Genomic DNA, 25,776 nt, shown 5'->3' with positions numbered 1-25,776 from the left:
TGCGTGCTCATAATCATATCGAGTTTCTGCAATATTAACACAAAACTAAAGTTGCATAAGCTGATGAATATATTATACATTAAAAAATGTTGACACAAATAGGATATAGTTTTGTGCCTCTTCTTTGGTTTCATCTATACGACACATTCAACATGGATCGGTATGTGAAACACCAATTAGCTTGGACTAATGAGTAGCTAGAGTATGTGTGAAATCTGAAATGAATCAAGAGCCATCTGAAAATTTAACAGGTAAGCTTTATAAAAAATACTTACATGAATCAAGAGACACGTTCCAAAAGGACAAATAAGTCATATAAAAAACCAAGATCCAGGAAGCCACAGAGGAGATAGTGGGCAGGGAGAAAACAGGCACATGAGTACACTACAGGCTAATGCCGACGGGCAGAAAATCGAAGCCTTCTGGTTGACTGGACTATGTACCATTGCTGCATAGAAATTGGATGTATGTATAGATAGAAATGGCAATACAACCAGAAAACCAATTACTTGAACTAAAAATCAAATATCCACATTAGAATCCCCATATGCGAAACTGAATCTGCACATTATGTACAAATAGTTCCTTGACTAACATGTAAATTAGTACTGTGAAGTAGGAGCTCAAACCACAGTACCTTGTACCAAAAAATCATACATCTGAAATGAAAGGGGAAGGGAAACGTGGATGCTTACCGTTCACCGGCCAAACACAACGACTACAAAAATTGATAGAACCAGAGGGATACCTACTGCTTGGTTGTTGTTAAATTCCGAATGGGCGTTTCCATCGTCATGAAGTGAAATGGAATCACGTGTGTAGGGCAAAGTTTCGTGATATACCTTAGCCTTGACCTTCTCCCTACGGCCGGGTGTCAAATGCATCGATAGCTAGGACATCAAACTGGAATCAGGACGTGAGAGTTCTTCACCGCGCCATTCTCGTCGCCTGCCCGTTACCTTCAAGGACATCTTCATCAAGGGGTGTCCGTCGCCGCCACCTCAATAGGGTTGCGAGTGTGCTGCCCCTTCGCATCTTCCTTGTGCATCGGCGGGATATCGCTCAGACCAATGATTCACCCTCGGTCATAAGTGGGGAGGGATCGGGAGGGACGAGGTTTGGGGATGAGTGGAACCGGCGGCTTCAAGAGTAGCAGCGCCCAGAGGGAATAGGAGATTGGCGGTGACATACAAATAGGAGACCCGCATCGTCGTGCCTCCTCTCGTAGTACTATGTAGGTTTTTCTCCCCACCGTGTCGATTCACTCTATGCAGGTCTGTAAGGAGGTTGCTAGAGTCCCTTTAGGCCCAATTTATCCGGAGCGCCAAAAAGGCGACCAGAGCGGCGGCCCGGGATGGTTAGCGATTGTTGTTAGCGAACAGAACAGGACTAGGAGCGATGCACAGCTCATCCAACGGCCAAAAAATGCTTCAAACTGGCAATCTGATGGCTAGAGCATTGATGTCCTGAGAGGGCTGGAAAAGTGCTCAGTTTTAATGTATCTAAATATGTTGATGCTCTATAGACAGAGCAAATCACATCGCACACGGACTAAACAATGGAACCTGTCAGTGATGATTTCATCAATCACTGACAATTGTATACCAGCAATCGTTTGCTCACAACACACACGGCTTGTTAACAGGAATAGTCTGTGTTGTTATCGATCTTCCCACACATTTCTGATTACATACCTGTTTGCCGCGTATCACACACATCTTGTTAAGTTGAACCGTTTCTGTTCTCTTGGCTCAACGCAAACAGTTCATCCGAGTGAACTGTATGCCGTATATCGCACACACCTTCATCTTGCTGCCCGTTTATGTTGTTCCGCCTCATCACAAACAGTTCATCCGAGTGAACCGTATGCTCTACATCGCACACGCCTTCATCTGATAGCCCGTTTCTTTTGTTCCTCCTCGTCGCAAACAGTTAATTGAACTGAACCATATGCCCTGAATTGCACACGCAACAAAAATTTGAACCGTGTTTGATGCATCCGTCATCGCAGACGTTTTGCACCCTTTTTGATGGGTTTTTACACCACCGTTTGTGATTATTGCATCACACACAGTTTCGTCGAATGGTCTCTGATCGTAGTGTTGCGTTAGCAGCATCCTGCAGTAGTGTATACTTGTGGGTTGGTGTATATCACCGTCATCACCAACTCTCTGCCCATCGTGGCGACAAAGTTTTTGGTGTAGATCGCTGTCACGATGATTTCCCCAGCGATGCTTCAGCGCCACCGGAAGAGAGGGGGAGAGAGCCCCTCCTTCATCTTGCTCGGCCTCCCTCTAGATGGGAGGAGGTTTCCCCTCTGGTCCATGGCCGCCTTGGCTCCCGGAGGACAGGAGCCCCTTCGAGATTGGATTTTTCTCTCTATTTCTCTTCTGTTTCGCATCTCTGCTTCTGGCCGAAAACTGTTTCTTAAATATCCGGAGATCCTCAACTCCGACCGGGCTGCAATTTTAACATGATTTTTTTTCCGATATAAGCTTCCTTGCAGCCGAAGAAGGGCTCTAACTGACTTACGAGGAGGTGGCAAGGCAACACCCCATGCCTTGGGTGGTGGGGCGCGCCATGTTGCCTTGTGAAGGTATGGGTCTTCGTTTGCGTTGATTCTTTCTCCCAAAACTCACATATATTCCCAAAAAATCTTAATGAATTTTTATTGCGTTTGGATTTCGTTTGATATGGATTTTCTGGGAAACAAAAAACATGCAAAAAACAGGAACTGGCACTGGGCATTGATCAATATGTTAGCCCCAAAAATAACATAAATATTACTAAAAGTATATGAAAGTTGTAGAATATTGTCATGAAACAATAAAAAAATTATAGATACGATGGTGACGTATCAATGGATTAGACAAAGCTCCCACGCAGATTCGTGCCAGCTCCTCGGGCCAACGGGTTTGGGTTTCTCGCCGTGTGTATGCGATGACGAGATTTGATGTGAGGTTCTTTAAATCAAGTCAATGGCTCAACTGGGATGATTGCGGCTCCATGGCGCTGGTTCTTAGGGGCACGTGCCCAAAAATCTTCTGGTTGTCATCGACAAGGTCAAACTAGCTTCGATATAAGAGCGGCGAAAAGGATGCGCTGACGGCTTGTTCTGGCAGTGATAGTGCTCATTCGGTGGTCCAATGCCCTTGATGTAATTTACATTATGTTTGGAGTGCTTTGTACTTCTGGCAAACTGTAGGACCTTGAAGTATGTCTAGAGGGGGGGGGTGATTAGACTACTTGACCAATTAAAAACTTAACCTTTTCCCAATTGTAGAGTTCGGCAGATTTTAGTTATCTTAGGACAAGTCAAGCAATCATCACACTATTCAAGCAAGCATGCAAAGAGTATATAGGCAGCGGAAATTAAAGCATGCAACTTGCAAGAAAGTAAAGGGAAGGGTTTGGAGGATTCAAACACAGTTGGAGACACGGATGTTTCTGGCGTGGTTCCAATAGGTGGTGCTATCGTACATCCACGTTGATGGAGACTTCAACCCACGAAGGGTAACGGTTGCGCGAGTCCATGGAGGGCTCCACCCAAGAAGGGTCCACGAAAAAGCAACCTTGTCTATCCCACCATGGTCGTCGCCCACGAAGGACTTGCCTCACTAGCGGTAGATCTTCACGAAGTAGGCGATCTCCTTGCCCTTACAAACTCCTTGGTTCAACTCCACAATCTTGTCGGAGGCTCCCAAGTGACACCTAGCCAATCTAGGAGACACCACTCTCCAAGAAGTAACAAATGGTGCGTTGATGATGAACTCCTTGCTCTTGTGCTTCAAATGATAGTCTCCCCAACACTCAACTCTCTCTCATAGGATTTGGATCTGGTGGAAAGAAGATTTGAGTGGAAAGCAACTTGGGGAAGGCTAGAGATCAAGATTCATATGGTAGGAATGGAATATCTTGGCCTCAACACATGAGTAGGTGGTTCTTTCTCAGAACTGGTAAGTTGGAAGTGTAGGTTTAGTCTGATGGCTCTCTTCACAAATGAAGAGGAGGTGGAGGGGTATATATAGCCTCCACACAAAATCTAACCGTTACACACAATTTACCAAACTCGATGGGACCGATTCAGCAGACTCGGTCGGACCGATTTAGTAAACCTAGTGACCGTTAGTGATTTTTGGTGGGACTGACATGCAACTCGGCGAGACCGATTCGGTTAGGGTTAGGGCATAACGTAATCTCGGTAAGACCGATTACACAAACTCGGTGAGACCGATTTTGGTAATAAGCTTTCCAGAGAGTTGGTCAGGTAAACTCGGTGGGACCGATTTGCTCTTTTCGGTGAGACTAAAATGTTACTAAAGGGAAACAAAGAGTTTACATTGCAATCTCGGTGGGACCGATCGCTCACTTCGGTTTGACCGAAACGTTACGAAGGGAAACAGAGAGATTACAATCCCATCTCGGTGAGACCGAGATCCCTATCGGTAGAACCGATTTGCCTAGGGTTTGTGGCAGTGGCTATGACATTTGAAATCGGTGGCGCCGGATAGGAAGAATCGGTGTGACCGATTTTGGCTTTGGGTTTAGGTCATTTGTGGATGTGAGAAAGTAGCTGAGGGTTTTGGAGCATATCACTAAGCACATGAAGCAAGAGGCTCATTAAGCAACACCTCATCCCTCCTTGATAGTATTGGCTTTTTCTATAGACTCAATGTGATCTTGGATCACTAAAATATAAAATGAAGAGTCTTGAGCTAATGAGCTTAAGCCAATCCTTTGTCCTTAGTATTTTGAGGGATCCACTTTCATCATCCATGCCATGCCATTCATTGAGCTTTCCTGAAATATATGTCTTGGAATAGCATTAGCTCAATGAGCTATATGTTGTTATGAATTACCAAAACCACCTAGGGATAATTGCACTTTCACAAACCTTTAAGACTAATGAGTGCCACACATGTTTTTCTATGGCAAGTTTAGCGACGCGAGGATGGCAACTTTCTTTTCGTATGGCAAGTTTCAATTTTTTTTTGTTTTTTTTTTTTACTTCTAGATGACAACTTTAATTGTAAAAAATGTCAGATACAGAGTTTTCTCAAATGTGGCACTTGTCATTTGGGAACGTTTATAACAGTGAGTCCTTTAAAAAAAGAAAATTAAATAATGCATTTGGATCGTAGGAAGAGTCGTAAGAATCATATGTGAGGAAGTAACCTTTTCCATCTCTCTGGTTTTAGAACCATGTATTACACAGAGGCCCTTAGCTCCCACTAGCGTCTCCGTATTTTCATCTCTAAGGAGGGGCAAAACGCAAAGAGGAGAGAAAAAGAAGAAACTCAAAACACTAGTAAAACCCTAGCCTACCGGAGAGAGCGCCGAAAAAGGCCGGCTAGTCGGAGAGCTTGAGGTGGCTGCAGCACAGCTCGTCCGCCGCCAAAGATGTTCTCGCCGGCGATCCGGAAACCCCACTTCCACCGCAGGGAGAAGGAGGAGGCGACCCCTTCACCCCCTCCTCCTGCTCCCGCCCACTCCCCTTCCCCTGGTGGATTCGCCCTCTCCGACCGCCCCGCCACGGGCACCCCGGCCCCATGGACCACCTCCTCCCTCCTCGCCAGGTGACCCTTCCGTCCCACCTGTCTTCGATTTCACCAGAATCGCCGCATTTCACCGCGTGCTTGTATCTAGTTGAGGCACCGGAAGCAAGCGATGCGCAGGACCCCCTTCGCCATCCTCACCGTAATAGGCTAGCGTGCTTACAGTTTGACACAGTTCGCCGAACTGCGATGTTTCTAAATTATGTTTCTCTGTGCGAATTTTCAGGATTTCGACATCAAAGCAAACAGACAGGGCCGGCGATTCTGACCAGATCCAACCAGTGCGCGTAGCAGAGTTTCCCCAAGTCGTGAGGAATGCACAAGCCAACCTTCTGCAGAGGAATTTTGCCGGTAACTAGTTTCTCTTGGGTGCCTGCACGATTTTTCTTTTGCTAGTTTGCTTCTACCATTCTGAACTGCAGACGCCGTTTATGTATCCCTTGTAGGCAAGAGCATGCTTGTAGGTGGCATTGATAAAGAAACATCCCTTGCATGGATGATATGTGGAAATGAGCTTTTTATCTGGAGCTACTTGGCTGCTGTTGCAAAAGATTGTCTTGCACTTGAGATCCCGTCTTCGCTTGTGGGAGACAAAGACGGAAAACCCCTCTCTGGTAACCAGTGGACGGTTTGCATCATGAGATGGCATAGTAGTGGTCCATCAACAAGGAATAGTGGAGATATGTTGCACCGAAGAAGTTCGACTGGTCTTATCCTCTGCAACAGAAGAACACAAGCTATTGCGTATTGGCCTGATATCTATGATGAAACTAGTAGCAAGGGTCCAGTTCTTAGTTTATCTGGCCACAGTGACACATCTGCAAGTGGTGCCATATCTGGCTGTTACAGGTTTAACTCGCTAATTGCAGCTTCCGTTCCAGGAGCCGCTCATGAATGTATTGCGATTGCTTCTGAGCCAACAGGTGCTTTATGGTTGTTTCAGTGTTCACCACTGAGAATTCACCGAAGAGAAGTCCATCGTGATACATTAGGAGATAATGGTACTGATCATTCTCAGAAAAATAATGGTGGAAGATCCTTGGTTTGGCTACCAAGCAATGAATCATCCGAGGCTGCTGAACGGAAGTTCTTTTTGTTGACTAGCCAGGGAATACAATGTTGGGGCATCTCACTCTTGCATGGAATCAATGTAAAAATATTAGGGTCTCAGGAAATTGTTGGTAATGATGGGGAGTTGGGCATAAAAAAGGACATAGCTGGTCAAAAGAACATCTGGCTTTTGGACATGCAGATAGATGAGCGCGGGAAGGAATTTAATATTCTTGTTGCTACCTTCTGCAAAGACCGGGTGAGTGGGTCAAACTACACTCAGTATTCACTTCTGACAATGCTGTACAAATCTAACCAAAAGTTTCCATCCGAAAACAATGTGGTTAAATGTGAAAGGTTTTTGGAGAAAAAAGCTCCTGCTCAGGTGATAATCCCTAAAGCTCGAGTGGAGGATGAAGAATTTTTGTTCTCCATGAGGCTAAAAACTGGCGGCAAGCCTTCTGGCTCAGTGACCATCTTATCAGGTGATGGAAAAGCAACGGTGGCCATCTATTGGAGGGGCTCTACCCGACTCTATCAATTTGATCTGCCTTGGGATGCTGGAAAGGTTTTTGATGCTTCCATTATCCCATCTGCTGAGGATAGGGATGAAGGAGCTTGGGTTGTTCTCACAGAAAAGGCAGGAATCTGGGCAATACCTGAGAAGGCTGTATTAGTTGGTGGGGTTGAGCCTCCAGAGCGCAGCTTATCACGAAAAGGTAGCTGTAATGAAGCAGTCGCTGAAGAGAAAAGGAGAAGTCAAGCATTCAGTGCCAGTATTGTTCCCAGAAGAGTTAGCTCTGAGGCTTGGAGTGCTGGAGACAGGCAAAGATCAGCATTAACAGGCGTAGCCCAGCAGGCTGTGGTTGATGAAGAGGCTGAGATGTTACTTAATCGGCTGTTTCATGATTTTATTTTGTCTGGCGCTGTTCATGAGGCACTTCAAAAGCTTAGAGTAGCAGGGGCATTTGAGAAAGAGGGTGAGATGAACGTATTTGTTCGAGTAAGCAAATCTATTGTAAACACATTATCTAAGCACTGGACAACAACTAGAGAAGCTGAATTTCTTGCTTCAACAATTGTTTCATCCCTTGCTGAGAAACGTCAAAAACATGAGAAATTCCTTCAATTTCTTGTCTTGTCCAAGTGCCATGAAGAACTATCTTCAAAACAAAGTATGGATCTTCTCTTGCCATTTTTTTAAATTTGTTTTTGGACTCGTATTATCCCTGTTACAAATAATCAAACGGACCCATTGGTTATGTTACTTATTGTTATTGTCTGTTTGCTATCTATATTACACATTGTTGTCAAAATTGATGTGATCTTTCTATTATGGTATCTTGTGTATGCTATAGTATCTGTTAATCATTAGGCATTTGTCTTAGAACACCCCTCCCCCTTCTCTTGAAATCATTAAATTTGTAATTGTAACAATGTGATAGGACCTAGAGACTACAATATCGATTTATATAGACATAAGGGGAACTGATACTGTTCTATGAGTTCATTTTCTGACCGAATAATTTTCATTATGCTTTTTCAATAGGAGCTGCAATGCTAAGTGTCATGGAACATGGAGAAAAGCTCTCTGGAATGATCCATCTTAGAGAATTACAAAATGCCCTTAGCCAGCAGAGTTCAAGCACACGTTTATCACCTCAGTCCAAAACCCCAACTGCTGGTGCACTGTGGAATCTCATTCAGCTGGTCGGTGAGAAAGCTCGACGGAACACTGTTCTATTAATGGATCGTGATAACGCTGAAGTTTTCTACAGTAGAGTTTCTGATATAGAGGATCTATTTTATTGTTTGTCGCATCAACTTCGGTATATCATAACCGGAGAAGAACACCCATCTGTTCAGATGCAACGTGCACTTGAGTTATCAAATGCCTGTGTGACCTTAGTTCAGGCAGCATTGCACTACAGAGCGGAGTACAAGGACTGGTATCCTTCTCCTGAAGGGCTGATAACATGGAACAGTCAGCCTGTAGTGCGGTCTGGAATCTGGAACCTGGCATCATCTGTGATGGAGCTTTTGAGAGAACCAGGATCTGCAGGCATGCCAATGAAATCTAATCTATGGTCTCAGCTGGAAGGACTCACAGATATACTACTGGAGGGATATATTGGTCTATTAACTGCCAAATTTGAACGTGGGGAGGACCATGGTGTGCTAGCCCAAGAATACTGTGAACGGAGAGATGAGCTTCTTGGATCCCTTTATGACCTTGCAAAGCAAATTATAGAAGCAAAATATCAGGTTTGGTCTAATTCTACCCCACTATTTTCTTAATGTTTTTCTTGCGCGCTTATATTTTGCAAGTTCATGATGTCTCTTTATTTCCTTGTACTCTTATCTATTGTTCTATCTTAGAATTCAGTCTATCCTTTATTCCCTCAGAAAATGGTGTGGTTACTGGTTAGGTCCATAGCTTATTTTATATGATTAGCTGCCTCGTACCAATTTGCGGACTGTTGAGGTTCAAACTTGTGTTATACTTGTATGTATGCAATGGTAGTTCTGGAGTATTTTGTTATTTATGTAGCAACTCACCCTTTCAGTACGCAATCTGTGACATCGACATTCAGATGAGATTTTAGTAGTTTGCTGCTTGGTTGGCTCTTTGGTTGATTCCCCCTAGTGTCATTTTCATTGAAGTGAATATGGACTATACAAGCATGCATTGACTAGTAATCTCTGATCATAACACGTGTATCAGTGTATGTTTTGTTGATCTGACATGAATGTAAGTTTGTATGCATCAACATAGTGGATGATAGCTTGACATCAAGTAACAAAGGGCAGTTTCAGCTAGAATGACATTCCATATAAAAAAGAACCATCGCAAAGGCCTATCTGGACAATTAGTAATTTAATTAACTCAACATTTTTCTGGATTGCCCATCTGCTGTTGACAGTTTCTTCACTTCTTGACATGATGCGTTCATACTTAACATGTATCATTTTATAAACACTGTCAATGTTGGCTCTACGGTTTTACTTGATTTTAATATGGTACTACCTAATACATGCCCGTATTTACCAGGAGTCAAGTGAAGGCAATGACAATCCTGATCTGAAAGAATCTATATTTAGAGAGGTCACTTCTCCTATTTTGGCAACAGCTAAACGGCATGAAGGGTACCAAACGTTGTGGCAGATTTGCTATGATATCAGTGATACGGTTCTCCTCCGCAATCTTATGGTAAAATCACATGATCATATCCCCAATTTGTCTTGGATCATTTTTATGCCTTGTTGTATATTTTTTCAATGACCTAGCATGTTATCCACTTTCAACCAAAAAATTGTTATGGAACACGGCTCTTATGTTGAACCTTATGTTGCAGCATGATAGTATAGGACCTCAGGGGGGATTCAGTTTCTACGTTTTTAAACAGCTAATCAACAGCCGGAGTTCCGCTAAGCTGTTAAGGCTGGGAGAAGAATTCCAGGAAGAGCTAGCTAATTTTCTGAAAGACCGTAGCGATCTTTTGTGGCTGCACGAGATATGCTTAAATCAGTTCTCAACTGCTTCAGAGACTCTTCATACCTGTGCTCTGCTTTCAAGTCCTGGAGAAGATGCTGACCTAACAAGCACCAGAAAGTCGCTGTCCTTTGTTGAAAGAAGACGTCTTCTCTATCTCTCTAAAATTGCCGCAACAGCAGGTTAACTATTTCTTCTGTTATACTTTCCTTCTATACCTCCTGCTATGCCATGATTGATGTAACCACATATTATATAAGTTTATGTAAAACTGGCTTCCAGTATTATTTTTAAGATGGACAGCAGTAGTTTATCAAGTGCTAAGTAAATGCGATGAATTCTATGATTCTCTCCATCATTGAAATTTTCACATGCTTAGGACTTGTAGGTGTTGCATATTCTTATCGGCGTGCTGCTTAACCTTTTATTATTTGGTAAGAGTTTATTTCAATGATTCTGCTGAACTTTCTGCAGCACAGGAAATGCCTGATTTTCTAGAAGATAATTTTTGTTAAGGAACCGATGTTGCATCATTCTTTTGTATTAATTCCCATTTCTTCGATGATATGTTTTGTTCTTTTCGTGGTAAATGGACTCCTGATATATTGCAGTTTTTAACAAGTAGGTAAGGATGTTGATTATGAAGTAAAGGTTGCACAGATAGATGCTGATATCCGGATTCTAAATCTTCAGGTGAAGTGCCTTAAACAGAAAAAGATGATGTTGTACTTCTGTTCTCTATAATTAATTATCTGCCTCCAGACTTCAGTGTTAACTGGCCATGTATTGAAGTATTCCATGTTTAGAGGCATGGCAGTACTACCAAGTTTGAACTCCTACAAAGTTTTACAAAGTTGTTTTATTTATCTTTGATGAAAGTATATTCAAGCTATACAAAAGAGGATAACTTGCTTGATGGCAGGTAGGTGGATGCCCTATCATTTCTAAGGGAAGTCAGAACGCATAGCTGACGAAATAATTTTTATCTTTTCTTTACAGGAAGCGATTGTTCAGCATGATCCAGAATATGCACAGGGCAAACATGCAAGCAAGCTTCTTCCGCCATCAGAACTAATTGAGATGTGCATGAAGAGAGGCCGCGAGCTCTCTCTCAAAGCCTTCGAAGTATTTGCTTGGACAGGCTCCTCGTTCCGAAGCTCCAACAAAGGCCTTCTAGAGGCTTGCTGGACGAACGCAGCCGACCAGGATGACTGGGTTGAGCTCTCACAGGCATCAGTTTCAGAAGGCTGGAGCGATGAAGTCATCCAAGAATCTCTTCAGGGAACGGTCCTCTTCAACGCTTCGAGGCTGTGCTACAGCTCGGACGCGGTGGTGTTCGACGGCACGTTCGAGGAGGTGCTCCCCGTGAGGAAAGAGGACGTGCACGCGAGAGGCCTGGAGGCCAAGTGTTTCTCGGTGGAGGAGGTGCTGATGCAGCACGACGCCTTTCCGGACGCCGGTAAGCTGATGATGACGGCGGTGGTCATGGGCAAGGAACTATCATATGCTGGCCCGGCAGATGAACCTGTGGACATGGACTCGTGATCATATCGGAGAAGGAGGTGCGTATGTAGGCTGGCTGGAGTTCCAAATCATCATCAGTGCTTTTACTTTGTATGGCCATGCAATCGTCGGAGTTATTTGGCTGACTGGAATAGTATTTTTGACTCTGTGATGACCATGCAATAGTAATTTTTACTCTGTGATGTAGTGATGTCCATTGTCAGCTGTAAACCTTCGTAGAGACTGCAACATTGTCAGCTATTGCCTTTTTCTTTTAGCTCGAGCTGTGTTTTGAAAATTGAAACATGCGTCAATCTTTTTCTGGTGCTACGATTTTTTTCTTAGAAATTCTGATACTACAACTAGCTGGCGTTTTGTTGCTTAAAATATTGATGCGCGGAGTTGGAAAAAGCAAAAGCATTCTTGCCTTTTTAAAGAAGAACAAAAAAAACACTCTTGCCAGTGACAGTCGTGGTAGGAAGAAAATGTGGGAACCGAGAATTGTGGCCCATCTGTGGGCCCACTTACTTGCCGGGCTTCTTGTGGGCTCTAAGTGAGCCTGCCTTTGAACCCAACACTGACAGACACACGGCGACACGGCGGCACGGCGGAAGCCTCACCTCCCCCAGATCCTAGACGGTCATCACCAAACTCCTCAGCCGAAGGGAAGGGAGGACGGAGGGGAAGATCACCTGCGAATTGAGATCGCGAACTCGGCGGCGTTGCCTGCAGCGGCGGGGCAGCGGCCAAGCGGGGCAGGATGGCGGCGGCGCTGGCGCCGGGGGTGTCCCGGAAGCTGAAGAAGGTGCTCGAGACGCGGACGGACAGCCCAGATCTGCTGGCCTCGCTGGGCGCGCTCTCCACCTTCTACGAGCACAACACCCCGCAGGCGCGCCGCAACCTCAAGTCCTCCGTCGAGCAGCGCGCGCTCGCCATCAACCGCCACTTCCTCGACGCCTCCCTCCCCGCCCAGAAGGTGCGCGCTCTTGCCGCATTGCTGCCCGCCTCGCCTCCCCACGTCGTCCGTTGGTCGGTTGGTGCCTGATTGCTTGTTTTCCTTTTCATGTTCGCGTGCAGGCGTTGGATCGCGTCGAGGGGGAAGTGCACGCGCTGGACGATTCCTGGAAGAAGTGAGTCCATTCTGGCATTTTGTTCTTCTGCTCCTCCTGCCTGGAAATGGAACCTTAGCTTGTTTTCTGATATTTGCACTAGGTTCACCTCAAACCTGTAGATTTAGGGGAATTGGCACATTGTATGAACACATGTTTTTACTCAATCTTTGTGAGTTGTAGAACCTGCAGTCAGTATTTTATTATTGGTGCATGGTGCTAACTAAGACATTTGAGTAAATATAGATAATGTTAAGCTGTATATGCAAAAGGTTTCTACTAAAAGCAGCCGGTTTGACTTGAATGCTATTCGCTGCCATTGTGTTAGGATTGAGGAAGCATTGAGCAGCTGTAGTGCAAGTACAGGGGATATCATCAGTACAACGGAGAGGTTGCAACAAGAACTTGAGGTTATCACTCAGCGCCAGGAAATTGTATCATGTTTCCTGCGGGATTACCAACTTTCAAATGAAGAGGTACTACTCTCTACTTAAACGAAATCAGTTGTTCCAATGATTCTTTGGTTGCTATGGTGCGATGTCTTGCCCGTTTAGTGGCACGGCAATCTGGAGTGTTTTTATTCACAGAACCTTATGTTTAATAGATACATGCACTCCGGGAAGAAGATATAGATGAGAAATTCTTTAAGGCACTATTGCATGTCCAAGAAATCCATTCGAACTGCAAGGTTCTGCTGCGAACACACCACCAGGTACTTTCACTTTGTCCTTGAGATTTTTCCTTGCCTTCATTTTCTTGAGCACAACAACATCAACATTTTCTCCTGCCAGTCTTTCAACTCAATTAGAAGAATGGATTCTCAGCTGTCTGTCATAAATAGGCTCTTCCTTGGGAAGCAAAAAAGGACTACATTCCTAGAATGAAAGCAGTTAATGGGTTATCTTAATTTGATATTTTTAGCTTTGTATTTTCGGAAATATGGAGTTCTGTTAATCCATTTACTGGCATATACAAGGTCTGCTCAAATTATGTAGGGCTCATTTGGTTTACGAGATTTCCAGATCAAAGGAATAGGAAAAGTAAAGGATTAGGATGCCCTGTCGACTCCAATCTTTAGGAATTTCCAATGAGGTCTCACATAATGCTAAGAATCCTCAAGAATTAGGCCAATATGGACACAATCGTAAGGAATCTTAGTTGCTCCGTTCCTATGAAAAGAATGCCATATATAAGAAAAAAATACTAAAAAAAGCAAACTGAATGAGCCCGTAAGGAGATGACCCTACATTCCACCAAGAACTAGATGCTTTGACACTGGGAACCTATTTCTAATAGCTGATTCCATAGAATATGTGTGTTAATGCCCTATTTTTTATTTATTCAGCGTGCTGGTTTGGAACTTATGGATATGATGTCCGTGTACCAAGAAGGAGCTTATGAAAGATTATGCAGGTACTGGCCATCGTTCTATAGTCATCTAATCTTTTGCTGTTCCTTTTCCTTTCACTGGAAGTCTTTGTTTTTTACTCAGTAATTGGAGATATATTTCCGCTCACCCACTTTTGCTTGCTTTTACTGCTACTGACAATATTGTACCCTAACATTTCCTTGGGATGTTCTTTTGTTAACTTTGTAGTTCATGTTTTATGCTCTAATTTGACCTTACCTACTGTTCCAAAGCTAGTGTTCAACGTTCATCTATACTTGACTTCATTCACTAGACACTACTGAAAAATAAGTTCTCATGATAAGTACTGTTGAATGAACTGTTGCCGAAGACCTTGCTCAAATTTGCTATTGTGCTGTGTTCTATATAACATGATCAATTGACATTTGATGTTCAAGTGTCGTAATTCAAATTTCCCTGTCATCAGGTGGGTTCAAGTTGAGTGTAAAAAACTAGGTGATACTGATAATCCTGAAGTAAGTGAACTTTTGAAGAAGGCTGTTCGGTGCCTGAAGGAAAGGCCTGTTCTGTTCAAGTACTGCGCAGAAGAGGTATGCCGTACCTTGTAAATAGTTATGATACCTGAGTTTTTACCTTCTACATAGTAAAGTTGCAGTTAATTCAAATAGTGTCTGATAGTTTAGTTATCCACATCCATAGGTTGCCAATATGAGGCATCATGCCTTATTCAGGCGGTTTATAAGTGCTCTTACTAGAGGTGGACCCGGAGGGCTCCCAAGACCAATAGAAGTGCATGCTCATGATCCTCTTCGTTATGTAGGCGATATGCTGGGATGGCTACATCAGGTGATTTCCTTGGTCTATCCTTGTTAATAGTCAGTATGCAATGAGCTAATTAATGTTTGTTAAATAAAATCCCTTACGAATAACATGCATACATATGCATCATTCATCTGCAACATAAAGATATTCCTTTAGCCTTTCTAAACTTCTGGCTTTAATGTTTGAAGGCACTTGCATCTGAAAGGGAGCTTATAGCTGCGCTGCTTGATCCGGATGCAATAAGTGACAGTGGTCCAGCTAATCATCGTCATTCTGTAAGAGAAGGTGATTCATCCAAAGGAGAATCTGATTTCACTTTTGTTCTCGATAGAATATTTGAAGGGGCATGCCGACCGTTTAAAGTTCGAGTCGAGCAAGTTCTGCAGTCACAACCAAGTCTGATAGTTTCTTACAAACTTAGTAATACCCTGGAATTTTATGGTTACACGGTGAGTCTGAAATTCTAGTTCTGGCTATTTAGTAAAGCTAAGATTTATTCAGTTCACACATGGTCCTTTTCTATTCTAGATATCAGAACTGCTGGGTGTAGACACATCATTGTGCAATACAATATGGTCACTTAGAGATGCAACACAGCGGACATTCTTCAACATCCTGAAGAGCCGTGGAGAAAAGTTATTGCGATATCCTCCACTTGTTGCGGTTGACCTCTCTCCCCCACCAGCAGTGAGGGAGGGAGTTTCTCTGTTGCTTGAGCTCATAAGTACCTACAATAGCATGATGATTTCTGCCTCTGGAAAAGGGTTAAACTTTGATCCAGTCATTTCTGCAATATTGGATCCTATAATTCAGGTGAGCTTTCTGCATTCGATGTACTTTAGTTTGTACAGATGTCTAAAAAGCATGTCCGGCAAGCTGAAAATTTATTGCTCGGTCTGACTAATTTCTACCCTTGGTGCAATTTTGAATTTTGATCCTATCCAGTATCCACTGAGCACTCTATATTATTATTTTTGTAATAATAGGATTTATCTTCCTATCCTCTATGTCTACAGTGATGTTATGTGATAATTCTTAAAACTAGCAGTATTTCAGTGTCTGTATTCACCATCAAGTTATCTTCCGCTCAAGCAAGCTATCAGTATTACACAATTGCTTAATATCTCCAAAGTAATTATGTGTTTTAGTGTCACTTCCTAAATATTTCATTTCATTCTAGAAGTTTTTGGGGCTGTTCCATGTGGATGTTTTTTGGGTAATCATATAGTATAAAGTAACTCTAGATTGCACAAGTAACAAGTGTGTACGTTTTACTCATTTTGATCAGTACTCGTGATTTGTAGAAACTAATATATTAGTATGTTCTAGTGGAGCCAGTTACTACAGATGACATGCGCTATCGGTGCAAAAGGTGTTCCATATTTGCTGTTCTTCTCTTTTACAAGTAGTTTTGTTATACCTTTATTGTTGTTACCACAGAATGTGGTGTTATCTGCATTGTGGTTTATCGGGAGTCCTCGTTTACATGTGGTACTGTTAGTGCTAATCCTGACTTCCTGACCTACTCTTCAGATGTGTGAGCAAGCCGCAGAGGCACAAAAGTCAAAAGGTGCACTTGCACGGCGTGGTAGAACTAGTTCTGAACCTATCGGAAGTAAGATAGATTCAATCTCAGTTGATGCTATTCTATCAAAGAAATCATCAACATCTGTCCTGGTAGGTAGCATAATTCTTTTTGTTTACCATGTGCATCGTAATGTGAATCCCTTGGACCTGTGACTATTGTGGAGCAACCTTTGTACTTATGTTCTGGTCATGAACTGAACTAGTAAAATAGCCAGCCTTTTTTTCTTTCTGTTGCCAGTCACCACCACACACCACACAGTTATTAGACTATTAAAATACAGATGGTACAAGTAAAGAAATTTCAAAAAGTTCCCTGTAGCTGCAACAGTGAAACTGGCACCTTTGCCAGTGCAAACTGTAGAGAAAAAGTGGAGACAACTAGCGAGGCAGAGATGGATAAGATCAAACACTTCCATTCATTTGGCGGTTAGCACTATTCGACATGGGAAACACTTATTATTTAGTAATTGATGAAGTGATCCTACATATACCAATAGGCATGCAATTCCAATTCACATTCCTTCTCAAAAAAAAAATTCCAATTCACATTCCTTAATACTCGCTTTATGGTCCCAGAATAAAAATATAATTGGCTTCATGAGAAACAGCCGGTGTTGTGGATTTCATGATTGCCTTGTTCAATTTTATTTCATAACCTTTTGGGCACTGATCAGATTAAAGAAACTGTGATTTTTTATGCGCGGATCAGAAACCTTTTTGCTTTAAGCCTTTAACTGGGTAATATTTTTCCTTACATGATGCCATGCAATGTACAGAGTGGTGAATCTTCGTCCAAAGTTTACCTCATCAACTGCTTATCAGCTATTGAGGAACCATTGATGGATCAGGAGGTTGCTACAAGCTATGTGAAAAACCTTCGCTCTATGATCGAAACACACACGCGTGCCTTGGTAGATAAAGAAGCTGATAGCATTCTCAGTAAGTGTGGATTGTCAAGTAAGATGCCATACATGAAGAACTACAGCTCTACTGACGGCGAGGATGATGCAAGACCTCTGGCAGATGTTGTGGAGACATCACCACAAATGCTTCTGGAGTGCTTGAAAGCTTTCTATGGTATTGTGACTGGAACAGAAGGCTCCTTGCCGGAATTCGAGCAGCTGCAGGTTCCAAGGTTACGCTCAGACGCGTGCTATGGTTTGGCGAGAGCACTAGCAGAAGCTTACGAGCTCATTTACAAGGCGGTGATGGATCCAAAGAACTGTTATCCTGACCCAAGATCGTTGGTCAAGCATTCGCCGGAGCAGATAAGAACTATACTGGAAATCTGAGGTCCATACACCATACCTTTTGGTACATGTAATGAGAGGAGATTCATGTTCAGAATCACACTGATGTATATTTCCTGCTAAAATCCGAGGTTGCAATTTCGTCTTGAAGAAATACTGAAGTGGTTACAGCTTTTAGTGAACTGTTATATCATATCTCGATTGTCGTGTATTACAGGTTTGCTTGTTTATAAAAAACCACACGAGTCATTGTCGGATTAATGATACCAGTGGTATACCAGAGAAGAAAAACATTCCGGTACCGAATTGTATATTTGGAGAAACCAGATTCCAGTATTTCCTGTTCTTGCTTGTGTAGGGTTGAAAGCGATGACGAATAACTGCATCCAACTTGCCAACTAGAGTCAAGCAACTGCTAGTGGACCAGAGGCTCTCATCAGCAAATTGGCAGAAGATGTCACTGTTTTCCTTCCCGCTGTAACCTTCCGCAAAACGTCACAATTAATTGCATCCTTACTGTGTTACTTTCAATATTACTACTACACACGAGCAGTTGATTTTGATGGAACTTTGTGTGTGGCCCCCCTATCTGATCTCCTTTTTCGTGCTGATTTGGCGGATGCAAGCTGTAGCTGTTGACTGCGGCGACGAGCGGAACTCTGAACTTTGGCGGGTGTGGAAAGTGGAAGCAGCCGCTAATCAGGATCCAAGGCTGTTTCTTGGGGGACAACTAATACGAATACTATCAGGGACACAGGTTATCCAGGTATGGTTGAAAAGGTATTCAAGCTTGTCGGCAGTGTGGATTTGTTTGTTTTCCTCTCTACTTTGTGACCATTTTTTCTCCTTTTGGGCAGCTAAATTTATAATTATGGTGTAGCGTGGCTTGTAATAGCAGCATCAACTTGGTTGAATACTGCACACCCCATCCATTAGCTGCTCATCAGCACCGTAGAGTAGGTTGACCTTAATTAATTAGTTCCCCTACGAACAAATTAAATATAGCATTATTAAGCAGATAGTCGCATGGTTAGGTGGGTGTCTCCACCATCCTACGTGATTAGGGTGGCCGCCTCCTAGTGGTGCTACTAAACTAGCTTCTTCTAATCCTGAAAACCCTGTCAGGTCACGTCCTCTCTTAATCTAAGGCCACCAGCATACGTGCGTCCTTCCATTACCCATTTCCCGGAAATGAAAACGACCAGTTGCCTTGCGTCGTCGGACCCCGGGTCGTCGTTTGGCCCGGGATTTTTCTAGTCTAATAACGTGCGTTGTCATGCGGCGCACGGCAAGTGGGCGCAGCGTGTGGAGAGGGCGGGGCGGGCGTCGGGCGGGCTCTAGCTGGCGGCTACCCGAGGCCGAGGCCGAGGTCTCCGGTCCACGCCTGCGCTTCCACGGTGGAGGAGAGTGCTCTAATCTAAGCTAGCCGTGACCGTGAGCGCGACGCGGCTGTGCCTGTGGTGGGAACGGGCGCCCGTGGGCTGCGGGGAGACGACGACGGCGTACGGCCCCGCATTCCCATGACGGCGAGACTGGCGAGAGGATTACTTGGATTCTCCCTCTGGGCCTGGCTACTCTAGACGGGATAGTGATGAGCTGCGTGCCAGTGTGTTTGTGTGTGCAGTGCGGGATGGGGCAGCACAGCAGGAGCAGTAGGAGTAGGTTGGTCGTTGGTCTCGGCTTTTAATGCGGAAAATTCCACTGCAATGAACCAACAAAAATGACAGCCGACGCGGCGGGGACGCAAGCGCGCGCACCACCACAGGCACCATCACCACCTCCTCTCCCTCGCCCAGTCCCAACTCCAGCCGCGCGCGCCTTCCTTTCTTTCCCGCGCCGCAGCTAAAGCTTGCTTCGCTTGCTTGACTAGCTATAGGCGCAAATCTAAGATGAGAGGAACGGCTTGCTCGGAGCTCGGAAGCAAGATAAGCTAAACTAGCTAGCTACGGAGATGCGCGGTGCGGTGCTGCTGTTGCCGCTGCTGGCGGCCGTGCTGCTGCCCGCGGCGGCCGCGGCCGGCGGAGGCAACGGGAGCTGCGTGCGGAGCTGCGGCGGCATGACGCTGCCGTACCCGTTCGGCTTCTCCAGCGACTGCACGATACGGCTCGGTTGCGATGTCGGGGCCGGCGTTGTGTTCGTCGGCGGCACGCGAGAGCTGGGTCTGGTCGTCCGCAACTTCACGCCGCGCGCGCTCATCCTCAAACTGCAGCCCAACTGCTCTCGCTTGTTCAATGCGTCCGTCGCGGCGCTCTTCTCCGACAGCTATGCGCCCGCCTCCCGGAATGCGCTCGTCGTCAGCTCATGCGCCGAGGCTGCTCAAATCAGCAACTGCAGCAGTTCGCCTGAGCGCTTCCTTGACAGGAACTCGTCCCACTGCACCGACGAGTCCATCCGCTGCATCGTGCCTCCTACCAACAGCACACGCGGCCACCATTTTCTGAACAAAAGCGAGGTGCTCAGGTCGAACTGCACCGGGCTGGTGTCGGCGGTGAGCTATTCGGATGCAGGGGGCCCGTCGCTGCTGCTCGGCGCGCTGGAGCTGGACTGGTGGGTACCGGGGCCTTGCCGCTGTGATGCCAGAGCCAACTGCACCCAGTTCCCGGCGACAAGGACGCGGCCGGAGGCGTTCCAGTGCGAGTGCCCGGAGGGGCTCGAGGGCGACGGCTTCGTCGAAGGCACCGGTTGCCGGGAAGGTCAGTACTTCGCAGCACAATGGTACTACTGTATTTCTTTATTTTCCTTCTCCATTTTTAGCGAGTCAAGTAGTGCGAGCTAGACAGACTAGCTATTACACTCTACTCCTTCGCTCTCGTTGACCACGCAACTAATAATCCGCGGCGTCGGCTGCGCACCTAGAATTGTGGACCATCGGCACCTTGAAGACAGACGGGCAAGAATTGATCATATCCTTGGTTCTTTGGTTGTGTCACCCACATGTTCAATGGAACCGCGAAAGGTTCTGCCCACCGACTTTTCTGACAAAAAAATCTCATGGATAAGGTGGCTCCGCCCCCTTTCTTGGCAGCCATTACGTTTCACACTGTCGATTAAAACACACAATGCTGAATTCCCGCACGTTTCTCCTGACCCGTTAGCCGGCGACGTGTTAGTTATCACAAATGGCACGGGGACCTCGTGGTGCGCGGGTTCAAAAGGAGGATAACCTTCGACCTCTGCATGGAGAGTAGCAGCGGGAATCATCACTTTTGCGTTTTTAGATGGTGTTTTTTTGTTGCGTCTTATTTCATTGTCAACACGTGCGGATTGCACTAGCTTCTCGGTCAATTTCCCATGTTAATTTTTAGGAAATCATCGATTGAACTGACCATCGGTCGGCTCTACCCCGGGGTAGCACCCCCCCCCCCCTCCTCTCTCCTGGCCCGGCGTCGTTATTTCCTCCCAGCTCCCTATCACCGACAATGCATCTCCTTCAGGTTTTCCTCGACTCGAGTGCCTCCAGCACTTCATGGATGACCACACTGCAACTTTGCAGCACCAACATAGGGAAGGCATTGTGAGTATGGGGAGTGGGTACCGGATTGCATGACTTAGCTCTCGGGGCTCCAACGATCTAGGATCTGCGAAGGGTGGTGTCTCCATTGTCGATTGGGAGAGGTTAGTGAATTAGAGATTTTATTATGTTGCCTAGATTGTTTCGACATGCACACAAGCACATATGTTGTTTGTTGCACACATACCTTCATAAGGAACAAATTGTTTTGATGTTGCAAATGTGTTCCTTTGTTGTTGTATGTGTTGTTCACATATGTTGCTTAGGTTAGTCTTTTTTATAAATTGCAAGTATGGTAGCAAATTTTCAACGCTTGTATACATATATTTTTTGCTCTGTGGCATGTTTGAAATGCTGCATTATTCTCAAATGAGTTTTTATGGGTGTGGTGATAAACGCTGCAATGATGTTGCGTATGGGTATGATCTGCATTCCTAGATTTGCTACTTAAAGTAGGATGGTGGAGGAGGAGATCAATCGGGTGAAATATCACCCGACCGATGCTGGCATTAGCCGTTCTTTTTCTTTGCAAAATATTAATCTTCGTTGACCAACAAGTATCTATTGATACCTGAGTTAACTTTTGATCACTAAATAAAATTGCGTGAAGTGTAACGTCGTCATATTTGAGATTTGCCAGTGATAGTAAATGAGTAGTTAACTAGCTCGTTCGCAGGTGCTTGGCCTTGGAATATTCTTTTTTTGCATGCATGTCAATGTAAGGTTATTAAAGGAGTTCTTCAAATTGGCGCTTAAATTATGTTGAGATAGCTAAATATTGTGTGAAGTCAAACTCTTGATATTATTGCTACTCCCTTTTCCCCCTCTACTCATCAATCTTACACCTGTGTGTCCAATGGTTACAGTTTCCAAGTCCAAGTGCGATCGCTCAAATTACCTATCAAGAGATTGTGGCAAGATCGTTCTCGTTGGTCTTATCATGGCAGGTAATTTGCTCATGCATCTTATAAGCTAATGCAAAAGTTATCAAAGCTGCATTATTATTTTTTAGATTGCTTTTTTGCATTGCCACAGTACCATCCTCAGAAATACCTCACCGGTTGAAAGTTTAGAACTGATCAAGACTGGAATAAGAAAGAAAAGCTCTATCGTAGCTACTAAAAAGAGAAGTTGTACCGGTGGCTACCATCGTGCAAAACAAATGTCACCCACTCACATAGTTTGTGCATGTTTTCAACGGGACCTACTATTTCGCGCACAGGTCGCTGGGTAGCGACCGAGCGCGCACCCCCCGTTATTTGGGCCAGCCCGTATGAGCGGCGGGCGCCCCCGTTATTTTTGTTTCTTTTTGTTATTTTCCGTTTTTTTGCTTCTATAAAAAATTTCGGGGTTTAAAATAGTTCTGAATTTCAAATAATGGTCGATATTAAAAAAATTGAATATCAAAAAATGTTTGCAAGTTTTATTGTTTTTCCTCAAATTCAAAAAACATTTGCAAGTTAGACAAATGTTGTCGAATTAAAAAAATGTTCTTGGAATTGAAAAAATGTTTCCATATTCAAAAAAGGGTTGTGATTTTGAAAAACGTTCAGGAATTCTAACAAATGTTCAGGATTTTGAATAAATTATTGCGGATTAAAAAATGATCATGATTATTTTAAATGTCCACAAAAATAAAAATAATAATAAGAAACAAAAAAGTGCAAAATATTTGTGAATTTGACAAATGTTTACGAACACTTAGAAAATTGTGACGAATTCAATATGTTTTTGTGATTTAAATGAATGTTCATGACTTAAAAAAAATCACAAAATAGAAAAGATGTTCGAAAAATGAAGAAGAAAAATGAAGAAAATTAAAGAGATATGAACATTTTGAAAATGTAAAAATTAAAGAGATGATGAAATTTTTGTTCATTTTGAAATTAATGAACTAATTTTGAATTTGACCAACATTTCTTAATATGATGTTTTTTTAAATTCATCATTTTTTTTAACTTGACGATCATTTTTTGATTTTGATGAACAAACTTTGAATTTGAAAAACTATTCAACCTTTTCTTAAAATAGATTTGAAACATGTTCCCAGATCTTACAAAATGTTTGTGAATATGGAATGAAAAAACAAAAAGAAAGGAAAACGAAAATTTAAAGTAGATTTTTTTTGGAGAAAGAGATAAAACGAAATAAAAAACAAGAAAAACTGGTTTGGGTAGTTTCCACGAGGGGAGGACCCGCACACCAAATAGGATTCCCCGTTTCCATCCAGCTGTTTTTTTTTTGACCCGCTGTTGCGAGTACATGTTAGGCCGAGGAAAGGACCATCTTTCCAAATTTTTTTGAGAAGGACCATCTTTCCATTTATGTGGGCTCATTTGTCTCTCCGGACTGTAAATAATATTTTGGGCCATCATGCATGTGTACTGTTTAATATGATTTCTGAAGCTGACCTGTACTTTTTCTCAAAAAAAAAAGAAGCTGGGCTGTACTTCTATATTCTAGCAAAAAAGTAGCAAGGTTGGGCTGTTCGTTCATTTATGGGCTTTTAACATAGCGCAGTATCCCTTGGTTATTTAAAACGGCAAAATCACCTCAATTTTTTAAAAATGACAAATACTCTTTTGAGAATAAAATAGGTCCTCTCTGGAAGATGCTAAAAAAAGTACTCTCCGGAAATCCTACAGACATCTCAAAAGAAAAGGAAAATTTGTACAAAAGGAAAATCCTACAGACATCATGGGAAGGATTCGTTCTTATGTCTCATGAAATTTCATAATGTTCCAACATTCGCTCTAACATAATTTGCAATTTTTGCAGTCCATACAAGCTTTCTTAACTTTTCTGCAAAACTGCAGTCCTTATCGGTTTTTGATGACATTTCTGCACGTACTGCAGGAATAATTTTTGGAGCCATGGTGATGGGCATCGGCTGCGTGGTGTGCCACGTGCTGAAGCGCCGTTCCGCGTCCATCCGGTCGCAGCAGAGCACGAAGCGGCTCCTGTCGGAGGCGGACTGCACGGTGCCACTCTACTCGTACCGCGAGATCGAGCGCGCCACCAGCGGCTTCTCCGAGGACCAGCGGCTCGGCACGGGCGCCTACGGCACGGTGTACGCGGGGCGCCTCAGCGACAACCGCCTCGTCGCCGTGAAGCGGATCAAGCACCGCGACAACGCCGACGGTGGCCTGGACTCCGTCATGAACGAGGTGAAGCTGGTGTCCTCCGTGAGCCACCGCCACCTGGTCCGCCTCCTGGGCTGCTGCATCGAGCAGGGCCAGCAGATCCTGGTCTACGAGTTCATGCCCAACGGCACGCTGGCGCAGCACCTGCAGAGGGAGCGCGGCCGCCCCGCCGTGCCGTGGACGGTGCGCCTCCGCGTGGCCGCCGAGACCGCCAAGGCCATCGCGTACCTGCACTCGGAGGTGCACCCGCCCATCTACCACCGCGACATCAAATCCAGCAACATCCTGCTCGACCACGAGTACAACTCCAAGGTGGCCGACTTCGGGCTGTCCCGGATGGGCATGACGTCCGTCGACTCGTCGCACATCTCCACCGCGCCGCAGGGCACCCCGGGCTACGTCGACCCGCAGTACCACCAGAACTTCCACCTCTCCGACAAGAGCGACGTGTACAGCTTCGGCGTGGTGCTGGTGGAGATCATCACGGCCATGAAGGTTGTCGACTTCAGCCGGGGCCCCAGCGAGGTCAACCTGGCGCAGCTCGCTGTGGAGAAGATCGGCAGGGGCTGCGTGGACGACATCGTCGACCCCTTCCTGGACCCGCACCGGGACGCGTGGACCCTCACGTCCATCCACAAGGTGGCGGAGCTGGCGTTCAGGTGCCTGGCGTTCCACAGCGAGATCAGGCCGTCCATGGCCGAGGTCGCCGACGAGCTGGAGCAGATACAGGTCAGCGGGTGGGCGCCGTCGAATGACGACGCCGCGTTCATGTCGACCACGTCGTCGCTCTGCTCGTCGGCGCCGTCGCGCGGCACGGACAAGTCGTTGGGGCCGGACAAAGGCAGGGGCGAGGCATTGTCGACGTCTGCCCCGGCGATGGCAGTGGCAGCGCGGGAAACGGAGAAGGGCGCGGCGGGGTCCTCCCCTGTGTCCGTCCAGGAGAGGTGGTTCAGCGACAGGAGCTCCCCTTCCTCCAATAGCCTGCTCGGGAATAGCAGCTCGCTTCACTGAACTGAGACACGCGGCCACTACTCCTGACATCCATTCCATCGTTGTTTAGTTTAGCTGTAAAATTTAGAGATGTACGATTTCTTCTAGTAGCTACCAAAGAAATGAAAACGCACGATTTTCTGGTCTCTTCTTGCTCTGCTCTTCCCTTCCCCTTTTCCTTTTCCTTTTGCGTTGGTTCCAAGCAATCTGTAAATGAAACCTGTATTTGTCTGCTCAGACGCCATGTTGACAAGCCATTGATTCGACCAAGTTGACGTGCAGACGGAGAGATGATTGTCTAGAACTCACTGACCAGTTCTTCCACGAAGGGTGTAGCCGGGGGAAAAGTAAACCCGGTCTCCCGGTAACATTCGGTCGCTTGGCTTACTTTTCG

General features: G+C 44.9%; 3 protein-coding genes across 3 annotated transcripts; all 3 read left to right on the top strand.

Moving 5' to 3' along the window:
• The first annotated feature begins 5,272 nt into the window (after positions 1 to 5,272).
• LOC123092906 (nuclear pore complex protein NUP133) lies at positions 5,273 to 11,878 on the top strand. The gene is made up of 8 exons (XM_044514760.1): positions 5,273 to 5,576; positions 5,782 to 5,906; positions 6,002 to 7,780; positions 8,155 to 8,870; positions 9,658 to 9,816; positions 9,962 to 10,280; positions 10,724 to 10,791; positions 11,098 to 11,878. Exons 1-8 carry the CDS (start codon positions 5,401 to 5,403, stop codon positions 11,641 to 11,643), a joined length of 3,888 nt encoding a protein of 1,295 aa, XP_044370695.1. The 5' UTR covers positions 5,273 to 5,400; the 3' UTR covers positions 11,644 to 11,878.
• A 326-nt stretch (positions 11,879 to 12,204) lies between these two features.
• LOC123092908 (conserved oligomeric Golgi complex subunit 6) lies at positions 12,205 to 18,039 on the top strand. Its single transcript, XM_044514762.1, has 11 exons — positions 12,205 to 12,577; positions 12,679 to 12,731; positions 13,039 to 13,186; positions 13,315 to 13,422; positions 14,056 to 14,123; positions 14,546 to 14,669; positions 14,779 to 14,925; positions 15,090 to 15,350; positions 15,430 to 15,714; positions 16,435 to 16,578; positions 17,265 to 18,039. The coding sequence occupies exons 1-11, from the start codon at positions 12,362 to 12,364 to the stop codon at positions 17,778 to 17,780; spliced, it is 2,070 nt and encodes a 689-aa protein (XP_044370697.1). The 5' UTR covers positions 12,205 to 12,361; the 3' UTR covers positions 17,781 to 18,039.
• Positions 18,040 to 19,070: 1,031 nt separating this feature from the next.
• Positions 19,071 to 25,639, top strand: LOC123092907 (wall-associated receptor kinase-like 14). Its single transcript, XM_044514761.1, has 3 exons — positions 19,071 to 20,431; positions 22,116 to 22,196; positions 24,106 to 25,639. Exons 1-3 carry the CDS (start codon positions 19,690 to 19,692, stop codon positions 25,401 to 25,403), a joined length of 2,121 nt encoding a protein of 706 aa, XP_044370696.1. The 5' UTR covers positions 19,071 to 19,689; the 3' UTR covers positions 25,404 to 25,639.
• Positions 25,640 to 25,776: the final 137 nt, after the last annotated feature.

The sequence above is a fragment of the Triticum aestivum genome, chromosome 4B (genome assembly GCF_018294505.1).
Source record: "Triticum aestivum cultivar Chinese Spring chromosome 4B, IWGSC CS RefSeq v2.1, whole genome shotgun sequence".
Lineage (NCBI taxonomy): Eukaryota > Viridiplantae > Streptophyta > Magnoliopsida > Poales > Poaceae > Triticum > Triticum aestivum.
The sequence above is the reverse complement of the archived record's forward strand: the minus strand, read 5'-3'. Positions and strand labels throughout refer to the sequence as shown.

Excerpts from the sequence above, each read along its gene's own strand:
- LOC123092908 (XM_044514762.1), top strand. The coding sequence starts at position 12,362 with ATGGCGGCGGCGCTGGCGCCGGGGGTGTCCCGGAAGCTGAAGAAGGTG. Across the intron at positions 12,578-12,678 it reads CCTCCCTCCCCGCCCAGAAG|GCGTTGGATCGCGTCGAGGG; the intron begins GTGCGCGCTCTT and ends GTTCGCGTGCAG. Across the intron at positions 14,124-14,545 it reads GCTTATGAAAGATTATGCAG|GTGGGTTCAAGTTGAGTGTA; the intron begins GTACTGGCCATC and ends CCCTGTCATCAG.
- LOC123092906 (XM_044514760.1), top strand. The coding sequence starts at position 5,401 with ATGTTCTCGCCGGCGATCCGGAAACCCCACTTCCACCGCAGGGAGAAG. Across the intron at positions 8,871-9,657 it reads TTATAGAAGCAAAATATCAG|GAGTCAAGTGAAGGCAATGA; the intron begins GTTTGGTCTAAT and ends CGTATTTACCAG. Across the intron at positions 10,281-10,723 it reads TAAAATTGCCGCAACAGCAG|GTAAGGATGTTGATTATGAA; the intron begins GTTAACTATTTC and ends TTTAACAAGTAG.
- LOC123092907 (XM_044514761.1), top strand. The coding sequence starts at position 19,690 with ATGCGCGGTGCGGTGCTGCTGTTGCCGCTGCTGGCGGCCGTGCTGCTG. Across the intron at positions 20,432-22,115 it reads AGGCACCGGTTGCCGGGAAG|TTTCCAAGTCCAAGTGCGAT; the intron begins GTCAGTACTTCG and ends CAATGGTTACAG. Across the intron at positions 22,197-24,105 it reads CGTTGGTCTTATCATGGCAG|GAATAATTTTTGGAGCCATG; the intron begins GTAATTTGCTCA and ends CACGTACTGCAG.